This window comes from Eufriesea mexicana, unplaced genomic scaffold (assembly GCF_001483705.2).
Source record: "Eufriesea mexicana isolate 0111107269 unplaced genomic scaffold, ASM148370v2 scaffold1364, whole genome shotgun sequence".
NCBI lineage: Eukaryota > Metazoa > Arthropoda > Insecta > Hymenoptera > Apidae > Eufriesea > Eufriesea mexicana.
This window is the reverse complement of record NW_016909470.1, coordinates 353,255-375,654: the sequence shown is the minus strand read 5'-3', so window position 1 is coordinate 375,654 and position 22,400 is coordinate 353,255. Positions and strand designations below refer to the sequence as shown.

Below are 22,400 nucleotides of genomic sequence, written 5' to 3'. Positions count from 1 at the left end.
TCCCTAAGTTAAATCAGTTTAAAAGTTTTGAGTTTGTGTTATCGTGTTTTTGTTCTTTCGTGAATTTTCGGTGTCTCAAGACCAGTTCTGCCATCCTACAATATTCTTCGTGTCTTTGAATTCCTGTCGATTCTTCCTAATTTTCACGGTGTCCTAATTAAACTTAACAAAAATATATCGACAAAGATATAGCACGAAAATAGGATGAAATTTTGAAATTTAGCTATAGACGACTTAGAACAACATTTCGTCGATCACAGGATGAATATCAATTGCAAAAGATATTTTCCTGGGCTGTTTCAAAGCCAGCAACACTCGTAATTCTATCACTTCGCGATTTCGCATGCTACCACCTACTATCGCACATTACCGTCCTCCAATTTCGCAATGCCTCCATTCCATAATTCCATCGCAGCATTAAGATAATTCTTATTAATAATTCCCGCGGTATTAATACAATTTCGACTAATATAATTCTACCTTTTCATACCGTTACCATCCCTCAGTTTTACGACCTTTAATCCTGCAGTCTCACGATTCCCTATTCCCGCCAATCTATAATTCCGTGTCCCGCGGATTCACGGTTCCACGTCTCTCGCATCTCACCACATACCTAAACACCGTATCACCGATACCAAGATTCTTCGTCGTATCGTCGTATTCGCGTAATTCCCCGATTCAATTCGCTCGTAATGAAAAGGTACAATGAAAATAAAATATATTCGAATATTAATTTAAATTATAAAATATAAATGAAATAGTACTGGGTGGATTTTATTTTATATCTCATCATTTGACGCTATGACGAAGTCTCTTCCGTAGAACGCAGCGAGGTGTCAAAGATGGTAACATTACGATCATGCATTCGGTCTTTGGCATTCGGTCTTTTGACGCAAATCTTTTGAAGAAGAAAAGAAAAGGAAAAACTGACCATCGCAATAGAGCTTGCAATTCTTTGCGAAGAGAGCTAAGAAGAACGGTAGCACTTGTGTTAATTTCTTATTCAATTTTCGTGGCAGGTGACTATAGTCACCCGTAGTAGCTAGCGAAAGGGTTAATTCTGTCGATTTATATCTATCGAAGACTTTGAAGTTTCGCCTAGGGTGCAACCACCCCAGGTGGTGCTACCAGGACAAAGATCCTATGCATCAGGCAATGCAATCCCGGATTGCTCGCGATTCTTAAACCTTTTCCTGCGTTCTATAAACGATCTATAAAAACGTGACTCCTAGCTATCAGCTATTGCCCAGGGTTCCATTCGTAGAGATATCTCCTTTGGTGGTCCAAGTCCAGACCACTATCCTAAATCTCCACTGACTAAATAGCCTCGAACTAGACCTTAGGTCTTAGACCACTCTAAAAACACGTTGGAGCTAACGTATCATTTATAAGAAAGGATAGTCATGGAAACAACTGAGTGCGAAACTTGAAATGGAACACCACGTATACACAGCGATTCGCCAGAAGCTAGCCTCAGACTTAGATTCTTGTAAACTCTTGTAAACTTCGAAAAAGGAATCTCCTGATACTAAACCTACCATAGCCTAAATGCTCATGTCCAAACCTTATTCAAAATTCTGCGTCCGATCTCACCGTCGAAATTTTTCAATATCTCTCCTATTATTTCAGTTCTTCGAGATTCTACTGCCTTTTCGATTCATCGGTCATTTCAACATCCTGTTAAGTAGACTCTCGAGCGGTGTAAGCGTACTCGTTTCCGCTACCCGGAATCCAAAGCTTTTGCAAAATGCATCCGTGTCACCGATTCCTCTTCCACCTCTTCGAGATGAACGCGACGAGCCATTAGAGTCGATTTATCGCGTGGCGTGGAACGAAACGAAACGTCGTACGCTGCACCTCCGTATTCTACATTGTCCCGTCGGATCATATTGTCCCGTAGGCTGTACAACACGCACGTCACGCGTATCCGCGCGTTGGTTTATTGTTACTAATAAATCTGCTCATTTGACAAGCGTCCTGTCGCAGGTCCTCCACTCTAGCGAATTCTCTGCAGCCCGGCCTGCGAGGCGCGCCACGTCAAACAAACGTCCGTTTCGAATTGCTCCCGACAAAAATCCCGACCTCCATAAACGCCTCGATTAAATCACACTCCAGTTAACCCTCTGTAATTTCACGTGAGTTACCACGTGCCTGTTTGCTTATGCTTTTGCTGCTATTTGCTGACGAGGTTATGTTGCTGATCCTGAGCTGAGTTTCACTCGTGGGTGTATGGGGGCAACGAAGTATTTCGAGATATGGGACGGAAGATGGTATAAATGATTATATTATACAGGGTAATGTATGATAATAAAATTAAAATTGATGTAGAGGAATATGCTTTGGATCATTCGCGAGAGGTTATCTTTTATTATAGTGACGAATTTATTATAGTATTATAGTATTAATTATAGCGACGAATCGTTGTGGATTCTTCCGGACAAATCTCATGGTAAACTATACTAATCACGCGATTAGAATTATATTTAATACTTTGCTACGCGTACAAAATTCGAAGATTTGCTAAAATTTTGCCTACTTCCATCGTGACTAATTAAAATTAAAAACCTCTACAATGCACAATTTTTCCTTAGTAAATCGTAACGCAAAGAATCGAAATTGACGCGATTGATCCCAATAACGCGAGTGTATAATAAATCAGTAAGTGACCAATTTACAATTTTTAACGTTCGATTAAAAATTTTGTACAATCCTCTGATTTAGAAATCGATAATTTTCCATTTATATTTCTGCAAGCCAATTCTTCTTACCCGATTTCGCGATTTTCTAAATAACGTATCTACACTGAATTTATCTGTTGATTTGATCTCGTTCCTTCTGAGAGATTCAGACGTAAGGGAGATTTATGACCAGTCAAACCACCCGTTGTGGTAGATTTAGAATTATTCTACCAGAGAATCTCTTAACGAAAATATAATGGCCCTGTATCTCTTTTTTCATCCCGTTTCTCCTGAAATATTCATACGTATTTAACTTGCTTCATTTGTAACTGGACGTCGTGGTGGGTCCAGTGTCGGAATACCAGTGGTTAGTATAACTACGCCCATACGACTATACCAGTTTTATAACACGTATCATTATAATCAAATGATACAATAGTCGTTCGATATAAGTAACATAAAAATATGACAACATAAAATAGTACGAAAACTGCATTATTCTTACCTTTGGCAAGAAGTTCCTGGCCAAACACGATCCTCCACTCCTCCATTATTTTCACTCCCGTCGTTTTTATTCGCATCGAATCGATTTAACCCCCTGCCCTACGATTTAAGTTCCGATAGCGCGTGCCATAATCGCGACAGAGTCTCACCTCGAATCACACGTCCGAACGCCGCGAAGAATAACACGCAACTGAGACAGGAAAACACCGGCGAATATTAGCTACGAGAATGTGCGAGCCTGTCTCTTAATGTTTACATTGAGCACCTAGCTTCGAACTACGCCCCCCGCCTGGAATGTTTGGCCGGATTTCCTTACGGAGAGAGACCATAACACTGACACAGCTTCGATAACCGTTCCTAAATTGTCGACTAAAATTTCTATACTCGATATTATCACGCGTATAATATTATGAATTTTTAAATATTTTATCCTATTCCATTTCTTTCTACATTCTTCCACCTTCATTTTTCCATAACGTATCCTTTACCGGTCATGCTAGGTTATTCAACGCATGATATATATTATAGTTATGGGTAAAAAGAAATAACTATTTTATAATTATTTTTATTCTTTTCTAAGGAAGGTATATCTCAAGTATTCTGACTGTTCGCGTAGAGAATCAAAACTAGAACGAAGAAAAAGGGTATGCGATTGCAGTTTGTCTTGGTCCCCTAATTTTTATCTAACATCCCCTATCTTATCTAAACACTTCACGCGTTCCCGAAATCTCTTCTGCGCATAGTTTAAAGATATATCTATTTCTCCTGAGAGATTAATTTTTGCATATTCCATACGTTAAGACGTATCCTATTTTCAACAATTTATTACATCACTTTGCACCCAAAAAGTTGCAGTAATTTTAAATAATTTCCTATCATCGTGTCTGTCCAAAGATTCCTTGCCAAGGGTAGAATAATTGCAATTACTTCCGGATCTATAAAATTTCGCAAAGGTGTAGGAAACGCAACTGCTGTCATGGCAACCGATATTCGCGAGAGATCAAAGGGGTTGGGAAGAACAGACGTTTAATCCCACGGGCAAATAAAAGTTTCGATAACGCAAGACGATCGACAGGATATTCGAAACTCGTTCCCCTACATTGTTGCTAATAAATCTGCTCATTTGACAAGCGTCCTGTCCTGTCCTCCATTCTCTCCGCAACCCCGAATGCTGGACGTCAAACAAGCGTCTGCTTCGGATCGCTGTGAAATGAACGCCGCGTTTTTTCCCAGCCGGTCCCTTATTTACCCTGTCACGTTATTACAACAAAATCGATCGGGCCCGAAGCCGTTTAAAACGCACCGAAAATATCATCAGGGGTAGTGGATGAAAGCAACCGGCCAAATATTTGCCGATCGTTGGTGATTAAAAAACCTCCCGTTCAACTGAGCGGGAAAAGTAGAATCATGGTGTGCGCGGGAATGGCGAGGATTCGCGGATCTCGCGTTCGAAATGTGGAGTGAAAAGGCGCGGATAATTATTGCCGTGCGTTTCAATCGAATTAATCCACGCTGGAATGTCGTTCCAGCGATTAACCTGAATTTTTAGGCATTATCGAAATAAGTTACATTCGCTGTTTGCACGAGAAATTTACTCGTTTCGCGGAAAATTATAGTAACGCGGGATTATTGTTGATACTTGTACGCACGGTGTTATACTAATTCAGGATTTCAAGCTTTTTCCCGTTCGTGGACTTCTTGTTCGAGTTCTATTATGTCACCCATGTAAGAGTATGTAAGAGTATGCGAGTTCTGGTTAATACGATAAGGTGACACGAGTGATGAGCACGTAGCAGTGATAACCGGAGTCTCAAAACGAAGCTGCGATTCGCTTGATCCATGCGGCGGATTAACAAAGAATGTCAAACTTTAAAAGAGCAACTCGAGGGGTTGATCATGGAGTTTTACATGAGAGATGAGAGTGACGAAAGTATATTGTATCCAATGGAATAAAGTACAATCGGCCACTGAGTGATAGACTCATTTTAACCCAACCCTCTTTTCTCCTCCCCTTACACCCACAAGTTTGAATTTATGGTAAATACACGTGTAACTCCATTGTCTTCAACTTTCTTAAATTCTATTGCCAAAATGCTTGATCGATATGGAATCCTTCCTAGTTGAGATAAACTTTTACTCCTTGTTTCGTGGAATTAAACAATTTTACAAATGACCAGCTCATTTGTATCGTACCTTCTAAGAAACTCTATTCTGAGTATAAAGAACGCGAGAAAATTATTCCTCGCGCATACTCGTCAAACTATAATTTCTTTAGTTACCAAAGACATCTGCCGAGGAGCTAGCAAAACGTTTTCCCAAGAATTTGAAATGTCGACGTATCTAGTACAAATAATTACCAAACGCAGCGCGATCCTAGCGTCAAGAATTCTGGAAAATTTCCGAATTTTTGCCAAATTCACCACGGAGCGCAACAAGCTACAGGGAAAATTTGAAACAAAGACGAAACCGCGGAATCTGTCGTTTCTATCCGCGCGTCTCGTCACGCGGCACTAACGAGAGCGATTGGGAAAAAGCGAGCAAAGCGAAAACGCGACGAGGAAAAACGAGATTCGCGGATGAGAAAAAAAGAAAAAGAGCGAGCCTGTCTGAAATCGATACAGCACGGTTCGACGGCGCGAACTGCGAGTCGGACTCGATTATCCAGAACTGCACCTGGACAGGTGTTCTGGAACCCCTTGCGCTCCGTATAAAAGGCCGCGGGCGAGATGAGGTTTGCGGCCGTGCGATGGCCCGCGGCTGCCTCTCGGAACCGGTCCTCCGAGGACGTTTATACGATCCTCGGGATCGTCCCCGGGTCTGCCAAGGCCCCGTGATTCCGCGCGATACCGTGTGAAAGACCTCCTTTCGTTCCAACGTTCCAGATTTCCACCCGATCACGCGTCCCCCCTTGCACGCTGTCCACGCCGCGTCCGCCATTTTTACAGCAGCGAGAAAATCACTCACGGTCCTCGCGATAGGCTCCAGATCGTATTTCGCGGATTTTTCCGCGTCCATTTTTCCCCTTCTCGCGTAACAAACGCGCAAAACCTCGCTGTTTCCTACTTTTCCTTCCTTTTTCCCTCCCGTTTCCCGGCCACCGATAGGGGGTAGTTTTTCGAGCCTGTCGAAACGTTTGTTCGCTGGTGATCGAGTTCACGGGGCTTATCCGTGCCGCTGGCTAATAATTTCACACGGTGAGGTGTGCTTCTATATCGATCGTACCAGTCTGACGAACACGAAACCGCGAACGGAGGTATTGGCAGATATCGAATAGTAAATGGACTTTTAATCCGGCGCTAAGGGTGATACTTTAATGCAGATGGACCTGATTTCCGACACCCGCGACGATGATGATCAACGAGAATGAATTAGACGGGTTTTGGCAAATTCGAATTAAATTTGAAGGTGGAGGACGAAAGGTTCTTTGGGTGAAAAGGGCACTACGTTTTCTTAGCGAGACTTTATTATATGCGGGGGACCAGATGCGGAACACGGAAGGCTTTTAGGGAAGGACCCGTGTCGTTGAAGAGTCGTACGCGAACTGAACTCTTTATCGGGGGACCAGATGCGGAACACGGAAGGCTTTTAGGGAAGGACCCGTGTCGTTGAAGAGTCGTATGCGAACTGAACTTTTTCGCTGTTCGTTAGACGTCGAGGTGGTCCGCGAGTCATGGTCGTAAAGATATAAACCAGGCCCCCATTGAACCGGAACCCTCGATGTCGCGAAGGAGTCGAAAATATATACAAGGAACCTTCGCTTTCCGCATCTGAGATGTGTCCCTACAAATTCTCTTCCTTCTCTGTCACTCTTACATCGTTACACCGCAGGTCTTCTACCCGAGTTGTTTTCCAAAGTTGCGTCGACGGCGTCGGATTTTATAACGACGTCAGCCGGGTCACGAGATAATAGCGTTGTCGGAAAAACTTTAATTAAACGTAACCGGCGGTTTATGCGGCGATTTAAAAATTCAGACGCTGCCAACGCGCTGACGGAACGGTGAAAAATTCGCTACGTCTCCTCTGCTCGACCAACTGTCGCGTAACAATTTTAATATCCCGCGACCGAGGCATACGTCGGGTCTAATCGAGTAATCCGCATCAAGTTCGGTGAAAGAAGGGAGAAAGAAACTTGGGAAAAGGAGTCCGCGAATGTCGCGAAACTTCATTTAAATCTCCATCAAAAGCAACGCGATGACAATAAAGAGGCAGACGCGATAGTACAAACGGCAAATAAATAAGAGAAGATTGGCAAACGTTTCAGAGACCAACCCACTCTCGCAGGCAAACGAACTTATGGGAATAACGAAGTTCGAGGAGACGAATTTCGAGATGATTCCGCGAAGAGGAAGAGTAGAAGGGGATCAAACGACGAAGGAATACGACGCACGTCCGCCTCATTATGCGCGACGTCGACATTGACGGGTTCGCGATTTCCCAGCGATTCTTCCAGCACCCGTACAAGCTCTCAAAATATTTACCTGTGGTAAATAATTCTACCTCGATTCTACGCTCGACACGGAGATATCGAATCGAATAACGTAATCGGTTCGATCGTAGTAAATATCGAAAATATTTTACTTCTCCATAGCAAACGTTTCTCTACCCTAATCGTGTAAACTAAAATCACTAAACGTTTCCTTTTATTTTTTTCTTCGGTAGAATTCGTAATTTCGGTAATAAATTTTTGTCAATTTTATTCTAGACTGTTATTTACGAACAAATAAATAAATAGTTAAGATCTCGATAATAATTTTGACGAGTACTTTTAAAATTTAGGTGTATTATATTGAAAGCTTCGGGGTGAAATTATCAACGAGGAATCCGAATAACTGAAGGGTTAAAATAGCGGAGGATCGTTTATTTTTTTCGGTGTATATTTTTCATTTCAGGGTCGTCGATTTAATTGGGTGTTGCGGCTTTTGGAGGAGCTCGGCTAGATTGGAGGGCGCGGTGGGGGTAGACTGCTTAGCGACCTTGAACAGTCGATTGATTTCGAACAGGCTATACCACACGCGAGGAGTTGCTTCTTTAATTAAGGCTCGTTGCGAGTGCAACTCAATTGGTTTGAAGCGCGGGCGGCTTGTTTGAAGACCAAAGTGCTATTCCGTGCTTCGAGTGCGGTGCAACGATACGACTTTAATTAAGAAAATTGTTCGCTTTCGAATTGCGTGTTCGTCATGCTCCATCGCATAAGGAAAATCTCTCCCCTGGAAAATATCCACCTCCCTCTAACTTTATTTATACCGTGAAATTAATCGTGCAACTTCAAACTCGATAAATAAAATTATCGCAAAATAAAATTTATTTTAATGTCGCGCGAATATTATTTTATATATTAACGCGCGTCGTGTCTAGGAATTTAATTGAGCAAATCGCATTCGGAGGTTTAACGACGGATCAAAGGGTTCGTTGAATTCTATAATTTTATAATTTTTCTCTCCGGAGCGAGCAGCAGAATCGAACGAAATCATTGTTAGAAGATAACTCTCGTTTTTTCCTTCATTTTTGCGGCCAGCGAGATAAGGATGATTTAGACGGCGCGGTAGAAACGGGAATAAGGAATGCAAAAGTGGAATTTACCTGTATATCGGCGCGTCTGCCTCCTCCTTGTACCAAATAACTAGATGCAGCTTGTCCCCAGGGACCGGCGGTTCCACGTCGCATGGTAACTGAGCAATTCCACCTGCCACTGCCTCCGCATCTATCATTGTCACTGTAATGACAAAGACGGGCAGAGAGTCAGGTACATCATATGACGAGGCGGTAGCGTGACTGGAGCTTAGCGTGGAAAATTATCGATGGCAACCCGATCGATGCAAAATAATATTTTTCTTCCGTTTTATTTCCTTCTTTGACAGAAAAGATGGATAATTGCAGAGAAAAAACAGGGCTAGAGAAATTACTCTGATCACGATTTGTATCGTGTTTCTTCATACTTTTAAACAGTGGAAGAAATATTATATCTGTAGAACTCCTTTGTCGGCTTTGGACAATCAATTTTATTCGTACCCCTAAATATATCTTCCAAATTATCTACGCCAATTTCGTAATTGAAAAAATTGCCACACTTTAATACCAATCTTTCCTTTATCATTATAACTACCCTGTTACTACGCGTCAAATTATTTCCAAATTAAAGAAACGAAATAATCGCAGCAGGTATATTACCCACCAATTATCCCATTTGTCAGAACCCTCACGAGTTCCAATTACCTTCTCCAGCCTCCAGAATATCGCACGGTAGTGTGCCCCCTAAGATTTTTCCACAGAAGACCACCCAATATTCTCCACGGCGAACTAATCCGTTCCCCTAATTAACCCCCGTGAATTTACATTTTTTCCTACAACATTAGCCAATTCCGCAACGAATGAAATATCTCTGTGAAAAATACACGCAATTAAGCTCCGAATGGTAAAAGTAAAATTCAGAATTGCTCGGAATACTCGAATCTAAAATGACGAATTAAAATAATCGTGGAATAAAACTGCAAGGGGATGATACACCGCACGAAAATGATAAAATATTCGACGTTAATTCGAGTTAACGATACATATCACACGCACCCATCTAAATAAAGCATTAAATCAGAGTTACAAACTCGGACAGTCTGTTTCCACGTCACAAACCACCGTTGCATCGCTTAAAACGAGCGAGTAAACCCTTCTTATCCGTATCTCGGGCAGAAGTCGAGGGATCCAACCCTTCCGGACACCATCGACTCGATCTTCGAGTAAATCACCCCTGTCGCGTCGAATATTAATCACGTTCATACAGCGGGACGAGTCGATTCGTATGACCGATGGTACGGTTTGCCTCGTTACAGGGCACGAGTGAAAAGTAACGGAGAGGAAAAGGAAGAAAGCGTAATTAGGGACATTAATCAAATGTAATTGTGGCAATTAACCGGGCCGCTGCAAAGCCTCTCGGTCTCCCTATACCGGCGTGTGGCGAATGCATAATTTTCCTTAATAATTAGACTACGGACAAATAGAGGCTAAGTGTAACGCAACACCGGCCAAGATACTCCGTTAATGACAATTAGGCTGTCTATATTTTTACCCGGCGCCGGGACTGCCTCACGAGCTACACCCTCACCCTTGTCCCTCGCCCAAACGCTCGCCAAGATGCGGAGGGCGGTTTATGGTTGGGACAAAGAGGAGAAACCTTGCAGAGAATTTTCGAGGTAAATTTGGATTGGGTTAATTCGTTCACCTATTCGTCGAGCAATTTTGTTTCTTACTTTCATTTTTAATTATTTATTTATTTTTCAATGGAGATAAAGATTCGTATATTTGTTGGATTTTTAACCTGTCTTAGGGTTGATGAAATAAAAATTTTTGGGTACCAAAGTATTTTCGCTGTAGGGTAGTAGCACCCCGATTTTTGGATATAGAGACAAGGCTGTATTTTAGAATATGGAAAAGATCAAAGGGTAGTTTTATTTAAATATTTCGTCTGTCATTGTACGATGGTTATTATCGTCTCCCGTTCGCGATATTACAACTGGCGACTAATCGTGAGTAGATTACACCCTTTTGTTCGTTCAATTTTCAATTGCGATTCTTCTTACCCAAACTTCATCCGTGTTTAAATTATACATATCACGCTAATGAAATTCTCGTTATAATAAATTTAATAACTGTATACTTTACAACTCGCGAAGCAATGGATTTTTATCAGCACGAATACATCATGCACGTTATGATACGCAAGTTTCACCCTAAAATTCGAGATACTCATCGGCCACGAAATTTTAGTAGCCACGTCGAATCACCGTAAATCAACCCTACGGTAATCGTACTTCAATTTCATACCCTCGATAATTCATTGCACGTTTAACGTTCACCCTTATAAATAGTACGACGAGAACATAGCTTTTCCAAACGCGTTTGTTAGATTGATTAAAATATCGGAGAGAAAAATTCGAAACGTTCTACCAGTGGCTCGATTAACGCAGATATTCGGCCATCAAGCACGAGACACCTTCTGCCCTCTATTTCGTCCGAAAAACCACCATTGTTCTTCTCAGTTGCAATTTGAAAATTACGCGTAATTTCGAGCGATATTTTCTACCGTGACGGATAAACTCGTCCGACGTTATTTAACGTGTTTTTCAATACCAAGAAAATAAGGACCGAGCCGTGAAAAATTGCCATTCGTCGCTCGTGTGTCAGGGATAACGTTTTCTTTTTTTTCCCCGTCCTTTTTTTCGTTTTTTTTTTTTTTTTTTTTTTTTTTTTTTTTTTTTCTGTCGAGGGAGAGCACGAGGCGTATCCAAAACACGATAACAAACCCGATATCGCGCATCCAGCGCTGAATATTGAAACGTGTCAATGGCACGTCAAATACCACCAAATTGACTATTTATGAGGCCAAAGGGAGGAAATTTCGTTTCCTGGCTTTTTCGTCGGAAATTGCATTGCCTTTGTTACCACCAACGCTCGAATTTCAGCAAGACGCAGGTATGAACGCGTGATTCTTATACAATTTTCGAAAACGACGAACTGTGGAATAATACCTGTGTTTATACAACAGAACGTCGAGTGTCACGATTTCGCGAAGTTCTAATTTATCGCTTAATCGGATCGCAAAATTTACGATATACGTATTTGTCGAAAAATAAAGAGGGAAAAGATAAATCTTATGTCATCCCCCAAAAATTATATACATAATTCAACGGAATATTAATAAGAACTGTAAAATATCACGATTTACCCGATGGTCGAGTAAGCTTTACTTTGTCCCACTTTCTGTTGATAAATCTCTCCCGGATAGAGGCGTATTAATTATTTTTAATTAAAATTTTTCAAGGCAAAAATATTCGTTATTGGCTGGCTGTAAATAAGTATGGCAATAAAAATACAAAGATTTGCTCGAATAAATTGCTCAAATACATTTGCATTTTTATTAGCGGAGCTCTGGAGAGATTGCCAAAGGACAGTAAATCCTCTCTTGCTAGCTATATTTACCGTGGGATAATATTTTTTCAAAACTGGAAATCTCCTGCGTGCCTTTAATCCGCTGAATCCCCTCCTTAATTCGCCTTCTTTAATTATCTTCGAAGGAAATTTCGAATTCCTCGGGATAAAACGAAGCTATTCAATTATTTCGGTAATTACTGTATCTCCGTGGATATCTACGATAGGCTTATCTAATTTTAAGTTCCTCATCCTGCCTCTGACAACACTCCGTTCCCAGTCGAGACAGATCTGTCATGGAGCAGCGACAATGACGGATTCTAGGTCAGCGACCGGTGAGGATGGTCGCCTAATCGATGGCCATTATGCGCAATCAACTACTAAATAGAACGCTTCTATACTTAAACGCTTCTATACTTATCGCAGAGATCAGAACGAAAGTCTCGCAAGCCAGGCGTGCTGGAAATAACGTATCATACGAATTATCGATGACATGTCTGCAGTGGAACTTGGTCGTGTCGGACAGAGCGCAACGATGATAATTACTATGTACATCGTGTAAGACGTAATTTGAAATACCTAACTAAGTAGCGAGTAAGCTCTGTCAAGACTTTGTCAAATCGCGAAGGGGCATAGGAGACCCATGGGACTGTTAAAATATAAGGGACCTAAAATATAAGGAAGAGGTAAAGCGTCCTGAAGGACAGTCAATGGCAGAAGTTTAGACCTGGAGGAATTTATAGTCGTGGATTCAACAACGTGGTTAGGTCCTTTTTGATCACTATCGCGTTACGTTCGCTGGATCTTTAAACTTTTAGAGAGGCTCCGTATCTATCTCTAGATCACCATGTATAGAAGGAACCAGTGTTATAAACTGTATTTACAACGGGGAATCTTGGATGGTGAGGATGACTATGTCAGTAATTCCTTCCTAAGAATTTGCATTTACAACAGCTACAAACGATATATAAAAATGAGGGAGGAGGCTACTGTAGTGGTTGCTAACTGCACTGCTACCCTAAATTGAAATAGATTTAGTACCCAATTAAGTTATACAATACTAGATATTTGGAGAACCCCTATCTATACGTAATCCTACCTTCTTGGTAACAAAAGAGTCGGTAGCCCAGCGATCCAATTTGCGTTCACGACCTACCACCATCCACAAATCACTTTCTCGTACAGAAACTTTTGACACACAGACTGAAACCACGACCGAAACTGAGGTCACAGTGGAAGATAAAATTTGTCAAACTGTCCCGTGGAACGGTTCCACTTAAATGACAGGTCACCGCCAACGCGCCTAGGGGAAGCTTCGCAAGGTCATCGAATTAATTCGCATTGGTAACCGTTACGCGTTGGAAGAGGGGTGATTCGCGATGATTTCTATGCGCTGTGAATAACCCGGTAGTCAAGAACGGTTGGCAACGTTAATTAAAACGCAACGGGACCGTGGCTGTCAAGAATGTTCAGCCGCTCGTTGAGTCGTTAACTCGCTTAAGTGCGTTCCTTCTCTTATGAATATGCAAACGCGTTTTAACGCGGCAGCTATTTGCACGCGTGGGCCACGAACGCTAAAACACCGCGCCTCACCTGTCGCCGTTTGCTTTTCGGTCTCGACATGGTTATTAATACGTGGCAATCGATCGTTCGACACGCGTGCGTCTCTGTGGCTGTCGGTCGCAGGAATCTGGAACGAACGATCCTAACAGGGACAGGGTGCAACCGAGCGAAACTGTCTTCTATATACGTGTCGCAGCGAACGACCTCTTGGACAGCTGATAATGATGTTACAGGCATGATTGAATCTTTCGCAGGGCTGTGCGATCGTTAGATAGGTCGCCGCTCGTGCATTCTGCGAGACACTTTCCTAGTGGCAGCTCTGTCCACGCAGTTTCTTCAGCTTCTTCCTTGACAATGGCTGGGCAGAGTGTCTGAGGTATCTCGGATGGTTTCTAGGGGAGCGTTGTCATATCCACGGTGTTTGTTACTGCATGGTAGGTGTTCTGCTCGGGGATGCTTTTCGAGTAACGGTGCTAGCCGTGGGGGGTTGGCGCGACCCACTCGTCAGTGGATATTCCGTCCATTTACGCGAGTCTTGGGTTCAGAAGGTGGTGATGGAGGTCAGCGAGGGAGTCAGGTCAGCGAAGGAACAATCGTGGGTCTGCGGACTGGAGATGTATCAGTTTCCTGGGTTTACGATACGTTCGTTATTGTCTAGAAGCGAGGGTCTAACAGTCTATACGGTCTACAAAGGTAAAAGAGTCAGATCGTCGTAAAAAAACTTTCAATGGTACCAATGCACACTCTACCGTTTAGATTTTGGAAGTTTTTGGTTTATGACACGTTCATTGTTACTTGGAGGCAGAGATGCAGCAGCCATCAGTTGCAGTTGCAATCGCGGAAATTTCTGGCTCGTAACGATTATATCGTAATCTGTTCCAACTTTAGCCTCGTCCACAATTTCTATCGATCGAACCACCCACCCCTTAAGCGGTCCTCTAAGCACGGTCATCGGGTTCAGTTGTCACTGGCATTGGCAAAACTGTGCCTGGACTAAGCGGAACAATGGGACGCGTTAAAAATCAGGCCCGAGCCAGCCTGAGTGCAGCCGAAATGGAAACGGATGGCTGTGCATCCTCGGTGAAAACGGGGCATAAAACAGTAGGCATCGCGAGCCTTTCGCGAAAGCTTCCTAGTGGCTGTGGAACGGTCGATGAAACACGGTAATTCCCGCGGACAACGAGTAGTCGGTGAGAATTTGTCGTTGACGGGGCGAAACAGAGGAGCGATTAATCGATGCCGCATTAATTATTGCTTTTCGCCGTATACCGGCGACGGTGCACTGGAATATTGAAAATGGCATCGGGCCCAGACTTACGAGCCATTTAACATTTCGATGAAAACCGGTGCCGGACGCGTATCGCGAAAAGGGGATGAGCGCTTTCGACCCAGCGACAAATGTTTTCGAGAGGCTGTCGCTCGAGGAATCGAACGGGGCCATCAGCGTTTTGTGCGTGATGCTGCTGATTTTAATTTACCCCCCGTCCAGCCCGTGAAAAATCGCCTCGGCCCTGTGCATTACGTTCGCGTTCGAACAAAGGGATAATGTCCGATTGTTACGGCGTATAGCAAGAGCAAGAGAGACCGAGGGGATGTGGGACACAGGGATTTCCCCTTTTCCGATCCGCCTGTGCTTCCATAAGGATTTAATTCCTCAAATAGGAATAGCGTATGCGATTAAAAACTCTCGACGAGTTGATCACGGTTTTTGTACACGTTTTTAATTATTTTCTGATTTTTACGACGATAAGAAAGAAAAAGGGAGAGAAAGGAAAAGAATATACGACTGATAAAGAAATTTCAAGTACGAACGCCAGGTTTTAAATACATTTACTGTAACCTTCTCGCAATTCTTCTAGGATGGGGTAGTTGGAAAGAATGCGAAGCACAGGGGTTCTGCGTTTCATGATACATACTTGGATCAATGGAGATTTGATCTTTCGAATACGAATGGTGGAAAGTGATGTCAGTATCTTACGAAATACATTGCGTTCTTGGAGCCAACCTTTAATTATATTTTATATATCGTTCCGTTCATGCCACAGTTAGCCGTCATGCGGGCCCTTCCGGGCCGTACGGACCCGTCTAGCGCCGGACCCTAGGGACCAACGTGGCGTTTAACGTGTTAATTATTATTCGTAGGTCATTCGACGAACTTTGCCACTCAATATACGACGAGCAGCGAGTTAATAAAATTCATAGAATTAGAACCAAACGATGTTTAGAACAACTCGTTCCACTTAAAACACGAAATTGCCGAGAGCGTGCATTGCAAATGAAATTTCTAAAATCTAAAGACCTGTTTACCGTTTCGTCATTATCATTTGTTATATCACCGTGGTTCGCAATGCGTAACACGTACCGCGCTTTCGAGGCTCTCGCGGGGATGCCATTTTCATTATTCCTCTTTCAGACGTTATTATAAATTTATAGTCGCGACATAAAGGTAACGAACGAGATTAGTTACGCGAGTGTCGACTTCTCTCTTCCTCGTCAAATCGAGTTGGCTGCAGACCTTCGGTTCGTTGGACACGTTGAGCCTACCCTCGTGGAAGGTAAGGTAGTAATACTAACAATAAGCCGACTTTCTAAACTGCGAATGCACTTTGGAACGCTGTTGACAGCAGAGACGTACGTCAAAAACTATGAATAGTTACGTGACTTCCGATTAAGCGAAAATCATTTAATATTTGCAAGGAATACTAATCGCGTATTTCGATCCTAGAAAGTAGATAGATTTTTCGATATTTAACTTTTATCAGTCAGCCTCTCACGTGACAAGAATACTTTGCTGCTGCGGTTGTAGGTCACGTGGGAGGTGACAAGACGAAAATTTTTCGCATATTTATCGAGAATCGCGTATAAAAAACTAACGTCCGATAAGGGTTAATAGACCTCTCATTTTCACAAATCAACCTTCTACAAAAGTATCTGATTCGGAAATACAGTCAGTTGTGTTTGGCATATAGTATCCGTCATGGAGAAATGGCAGTATTTTGTGTCATGAAGACTATACCTGTCATGCTATTTAATTTCAGCGAAAACTAAATTTCCTCCTATCCAAAGCCAAATTGCAGTGATCAATTTCTTGATCACGAGTGTAGCTCGCCGTTCATATTCACAGAGAATTGAAAAAAGAAACGGGATAAAATAAATTCAATCTCCTGCGCGTTAGGAAGATTCGAAAATCAGATTTGCCGAATCGCGAGACCATTATTTCCGTCACCGACTCGGGGGAGCCACAAAAATTTGCCGAATTTTTCATCCCTCGCGGGGGGTGTAACGCGATATCGGCGTAAAAATTCAATTTCCGTGGGAATTTCGCATTTGGCCGCGACACCGGTAATCACTTTTAATCTCTTCGTCATCGAAATATCCCAGAAATTTTCCAACCCTTTGATATAAATGCCGTTCCGTTCCTTTTCATAAAATACCGACGGCTGCGCGCGCTGTGGCGCCGTTTTGGGAATTTCATCCCCTCGCGTGTTGTATCCACTTACGATTCCTATGGGGTCGGCACGCGATCCGCGTCAGCGAAAATCGATGGCCGGAAAATCCAATCCTTTCACGATGATTTTAACGCGCAATGAACGACACGATTAAAACGACGTGGGCTGATCAAACATTAATTGCCGACGCTTGGTAATCGTGTTCGTTAATACAGTAATGCAACGTAGGCGATACTATCGATTAAATCGCCGACCGGTATGAAAATCGATTACATTGTTGGCCGGCACAAGTACCTATTAATGCGTGGTTTTCTCGAATTGTCGGGGATTTACGTGGAAAATCGCGCACGTTTCAATTATGCGTGGCATACGTTCATCTTCTCGATCGATTAATAATTACGTAATATTGACGATCGCTATGGGAGCGCGAATTCGCTGTTATTCTTCGGGGCATTACGTTTCTGTGTCAATTTGAATTGGATCGTTGTCGGTGTGGTGCTAGATAAATTTCCACGGCGGATAAAAATTTGGGGTTCAAAGTTCGAATATGAATTGCACCGTATGAGCGACTAGAAGTTTGTGCAGATCAAGAAGAAATTGCAGGAATGGAAGAAATATTTTCAGGACACCAGTTATATTTTTCAATTCGCAATATCTCAATTATATCATTGTAATTTTAGTCACACTTGCGGAGACAGTAATAATAAACAGATCCTGCAGGTGATGGACAAGTGGTCATTATTATCCATATTCTTATAATAATAATAATAATAATAATATTTTATTACGACACTACGGTATATTACTACCAAAGATATTGAATCGGACATTTGTAGTCCCAATTTTATAATTCTGTATCGATACCTGTACATACCACGTGTGATGAACATCCCCTAACCAATTATTGGCAATTAAACTTCCTCTTCCGAAATAAAACTAAAAATCAACGAACAACGCGAAAAACTCTGTATACCCAACTTCGAAAAAAGGGGAAAGGAATCATAAAAAGGAGCAATAACGCGAGATCGGGGAGAAAAATTTCGTATGGAAGCCTCTATTATCCCTTTAGGGGTAGGAACAAATTTTCCTACCATTGAATACCACTTTCAAGGGTATGGAAATTAATAAAATCGATGTGGCGAGGTTACCGATCGTGGCTACTGTTACCAGAAAAGCGCTTTAAACGGCGCCCTTGTTTCCCTACCATTTTTTTTTTCACTTTTCCACCCCGATCCGTCACGTATGCCGCGTGCTGCGTTTCAACGTATGATTGGCGAATTTTCTCCTCGTTTTTTCCCCCAACTTCCTCACTTCAGTTTGTTCGTAACCCTCGAACGTTTTTGTTTTCGATAAAACGAGTCCAGCTGGTTTAGTGTAACAACGATTAACTTTTCCGCGGAAGGCGAGAAGAGAACGAGAAGAGAACGAGAAGGAAGGGCGAGCGGAAGTGGAACCAGGCGAATCGGGTCGAAAAGCTAGGACCTGACCACAGATCGGTGAAAAAGATCGGTTCTCGAGCGGTCTCGCGTGTTAAAAAATAGTACAATTAAGAGGAAATGGGTCACCCCCTCGCGTATTCCGTGCATCTGAATATTTACGCGACTCCGCGACGTTTAAAGCGGAAAAATTGGAATTTCGAGGAGTCGTGGATAAGTTGGTGGTCTACTTCGGGGATTATCGGTGATAACTCACAATTTTGGTCTCATATGGAATCAATTTCTGAATTTTTTGAGGTAAAATTCGAAATGGAGCATTGCAATACTTTTGACAGAATTTTGAACTATTATCTTTCAACGATAATACTTGACAAGACGTTTAACCCTTTGCATTCGACGATTTTTTGGCTAGAGAAGAGTAGAAATTTAAAGATTCTCTATTAAAAAACTGACGATACCTTTTTGAGCAGTAAAGAAAGAATTATATAATAACACAATTGTAGAATTGTTTGATTTCGATACCTCGTATACTGTTATATTACATCAAATTTGATATGTTAATTAATATCGATCCTCCAAATTTTATGAAACGGTGACTGAAGCTCACCTCTCGAGTGTAAGGGGTTAATAAATATTCCAAAGAATTATTGCCGCCATTAATGTTAAAATAAATATATTATAAATCTATATCTTCCTTAGCGAAAGAAAGTACGATGTTATTATAAATAAAAGAAAAATTCGTACACATGGAATATGAAATAAATACCTAAAATTAATGAAAGGTTATTTGTTAGAAAAGGAACGAAATACATCGCAACGGGTAATGAAAAAATACGGTCTTAGCGAGTCTTTGGAAAGCCAATTTCTTGTCCCATCGCTAAATCAACAGTTTCAGAATTTTCTTCTCGGAGAGGCGTTGAACGAACGACGGCTAAAATTAACGCGGTTAAGAGAAGCGAATGGCGGAAAGAGGAAAGGTCGAGAGCGGGACAAGTGAGACGCGAGGAGCTGAAAAACGAGGAGGCAGGAACGGCAACGGCAAACAGAGACGCGAAAGGAAACAGATACAAGAGTCTTACAAAACGGGGAAAACTAAATCAAGTTAAACAAGGCCGAACCCGGCGCTGGAGTACAAAGGAAGCACGAGCCAGATCCGTGGAAAACAATAACGAAAAACAAAAACAGGGTGGGCGAGGACCCAGACCGACGTAAGAAGGAAGAAATATAGACGCTGGACCGAGGGAAATGAAACAAGCACGAAGGAAGAACGGAGAGGAATCCGCGAAGGGATTATGCGGGAAGAGAACGCGAAAGAAGAGGAGGAACGAGACCAGTCTAGAGAAAACGAGAAAGAACGATGAAAAGAAGAAAAGACAGGGAAGAAAGCCGAACTTGAATAACCAACCAACAAAACGATGAACGAAGGACAGAGAAGTTACAATGAGAGCATAATCCTGGGGAACAAAGAAAAAGAAGAAAGAACAGAGAAGAAAAGCGAGCATGAAGAAAATGAAACAACACAGAACAGAGAAGAAAAGCCAGCCTGAAGAAAATGGAACAACATAGAACAGAGAAGAAACGACAATTGAGTAATGCCAGGACACAAAAGGAAGAAAGGCGAACCAGAGAAAGAGAAACGAGACCGGGCTGAAGAAAACGAAACAACGATAAACGAAGAACAGAGAAGTTACAGTAGAAGCAAAATCCCGGGGAACAAAGAAAAAGAAGAAAGAACAGAGAAGAAAAGCGAGTAAGAAGAAAATGAAACAACGTAGAAAAGAGAAGAAACGACGAAAGCGTAATACCAGGTCACAAAAGGAAGAAAGGCGAACCGGAGGAAGAGAAACGGGACCGAGTTGAAGAAAACTCAACAAGGATAAACGAAGAACACGGAAGAAACAACGACGAAAGGATAATTCGAGCAAAGATATAAAAGAGAAAGAGGAAAGGGAAGAAAACGGAGGAGAAAGAGGAATCGGAAGAAGCGAAAAACGGAGGGCGAAGCGAGGAGAGGCGGTGGGCAGCAACGTGGTGGGATTTTGATGAAAAGCAAGGATTAGATTTAGCAAACAGGGTCGAGCGGCGAGTAGGAAATGAAAGGAGAACGGGAATGGAAGTGGGCAGTAAAATTCACTTAGCGCATCGGCCGGGTGAAAAGAAAACTAAATGAAAATGGTTGTTTGCCGTGGTAAAAGCGGCTGAAAGTTGCCGCAAACAATGCCGGGGTAGCGTTTAAAACGGCCTCCGCGGAAGAGACCTCGGCAGGGTGGCAGGGATAAAGGTGCCTCGATTTTTCCAGAGACGACCGCTTTTTTTCGCGGATCCGCGAAAAGCCCGGTGCTCGACGTTCGACTGTGAAAACGAGGCAAAAAAGGCGGTGGGTGATAGAGAGGGAGAGAGAGGGGTGGAGAGAGGGTGGAAGCGGGAGAAAAACGTTGAACGGATTCACGAGGCGCGGTTATTGAAAACCAGCCGTCTATTCTTCCGGCGACTGGTTCGCGGGAAAGTACGTTACGCGACCGTTCCTTTTACACCGTTTTCTAAATATCTCGCTGTTTCACCGAGTGCCTGGTAAAGGAACCACTGATCGGCAGAGGACAATGGATGTGACTCGGCTTGGGTCGGCTGCGAGAGGTTTTGTTCTAATTTTTAGATCCGGATCAGGGGGTTGAGGGAACGATGTTGGAATTTAGTTCGTTGGTGTTTGGATTTCAACACGGTGGCTTTAATTGGAGTAAAATGGGTCGAGTTTGTGTACGGCAAGTTCGCTATTACATCGTATAGCATGACTGCATTGGTAATTGGGAAAACATTATGTTAATTCGTCTGAAATATTAGATAGCTTCTCGCGTAATGGGTACCTGTTGTGATGCTCGAGAGCCTGTTAGCGCGCGCAATGCGACGATAATGATGTAAAATCGACGCGAGAAGAAGAGATACCACTTTTGAAGCGGGGATATACGATGGTTTATGGGACGCAGTCTATACATTGCGAACACGCGTGCTCCTAGCATCTTAGCTGCTCATAAACCCGAGGTCATGCTACGGCAATTAACAGGCCCGTTGCCCGTATAGACGCTAGAGACCTCGACCTCGTGTAGCTCTGACTCTGGAGAACGTGTCTACGTGTCTCAGGTTGATCACTGCAATCTTGAAAGACGACAATATCGTCATCCACTGGGAACGCTTGAAAATGATATTAACTCCTTGACGTACGACCTAAGTTCCGATGGCTGTGCCATAATCGACAAAGTCGGTCACACGCCGAGCTACTTCGGCCAAACGCGGCGAAGAATAACACGTAACCGAGGGAGAAACACATCGACGAAAATTAACCACGAGTCTGATCCGTGCTGTTTACATTAGATCCTAGCTACAAACCACGACTCTAACTCGTGATGTTTATGTTTGATCCGATTTCCTCGCCACGGATCTCACACGATACTCGATAGGTGAAGAGGTTAATGGGCGAAAGAGACGTATTAGACAAAGGGATTATAATTCCAATTTAAGTAAAGGGAACTGACACACGGTGTCAAAGAATGCATCGAAGATCAAACTTTCATTTTTACTACACCTATAGAGTCATCGACAGCAACTATTTTACCAACATTCGTCATACCGGTACACCTACTCGATCATCACCATCCCTCCTTTCCTCACTTCTTCGTCTCCACCACGAACACCTGCACCCAGTGACACCCGATTGACAGAGCGATTTCGGCGGAAATCTCGCGGTTCTCCACGGAATAAGATTCGCAGGAGCGCGGCGAGGCCAAATATTTGCCGGGTCGAATTCGCGTCTTAATTCATCGGCATGTCGCGTTTGAACGTCGTCGACTAATTACACC

The 22,400-nt window shown here is 42.7% G+C and overlaps 1 protein-coding gene across 2 annotated transcripts in view; it reads right to left on the bottom strand.

The window, feature by feature from the left end:
• LOC108547984 (nephrin) overlaps window positions 1-22,400 on the bottom strand; it is a 149,639-nt gene that overhangs the window by 82,177 nt on the left and 45,062 nt on the right. For both annotated transcript variants that reach the window (XM_017900735.1, XM_017900736.1), the window contains exon 2: window positions 8,763-8,895. In XM_017900735.1, coding sequence (XP_017756224.1) covers window positions 8,763-8,890 — 128 coding nt within the window. In that variant the 5' untranslated portion in view covers window positions 8,891-8,895. The remainder of the gene's footprint in view (window positions 1-8,762; window positions 8,896-22,400) is intronic.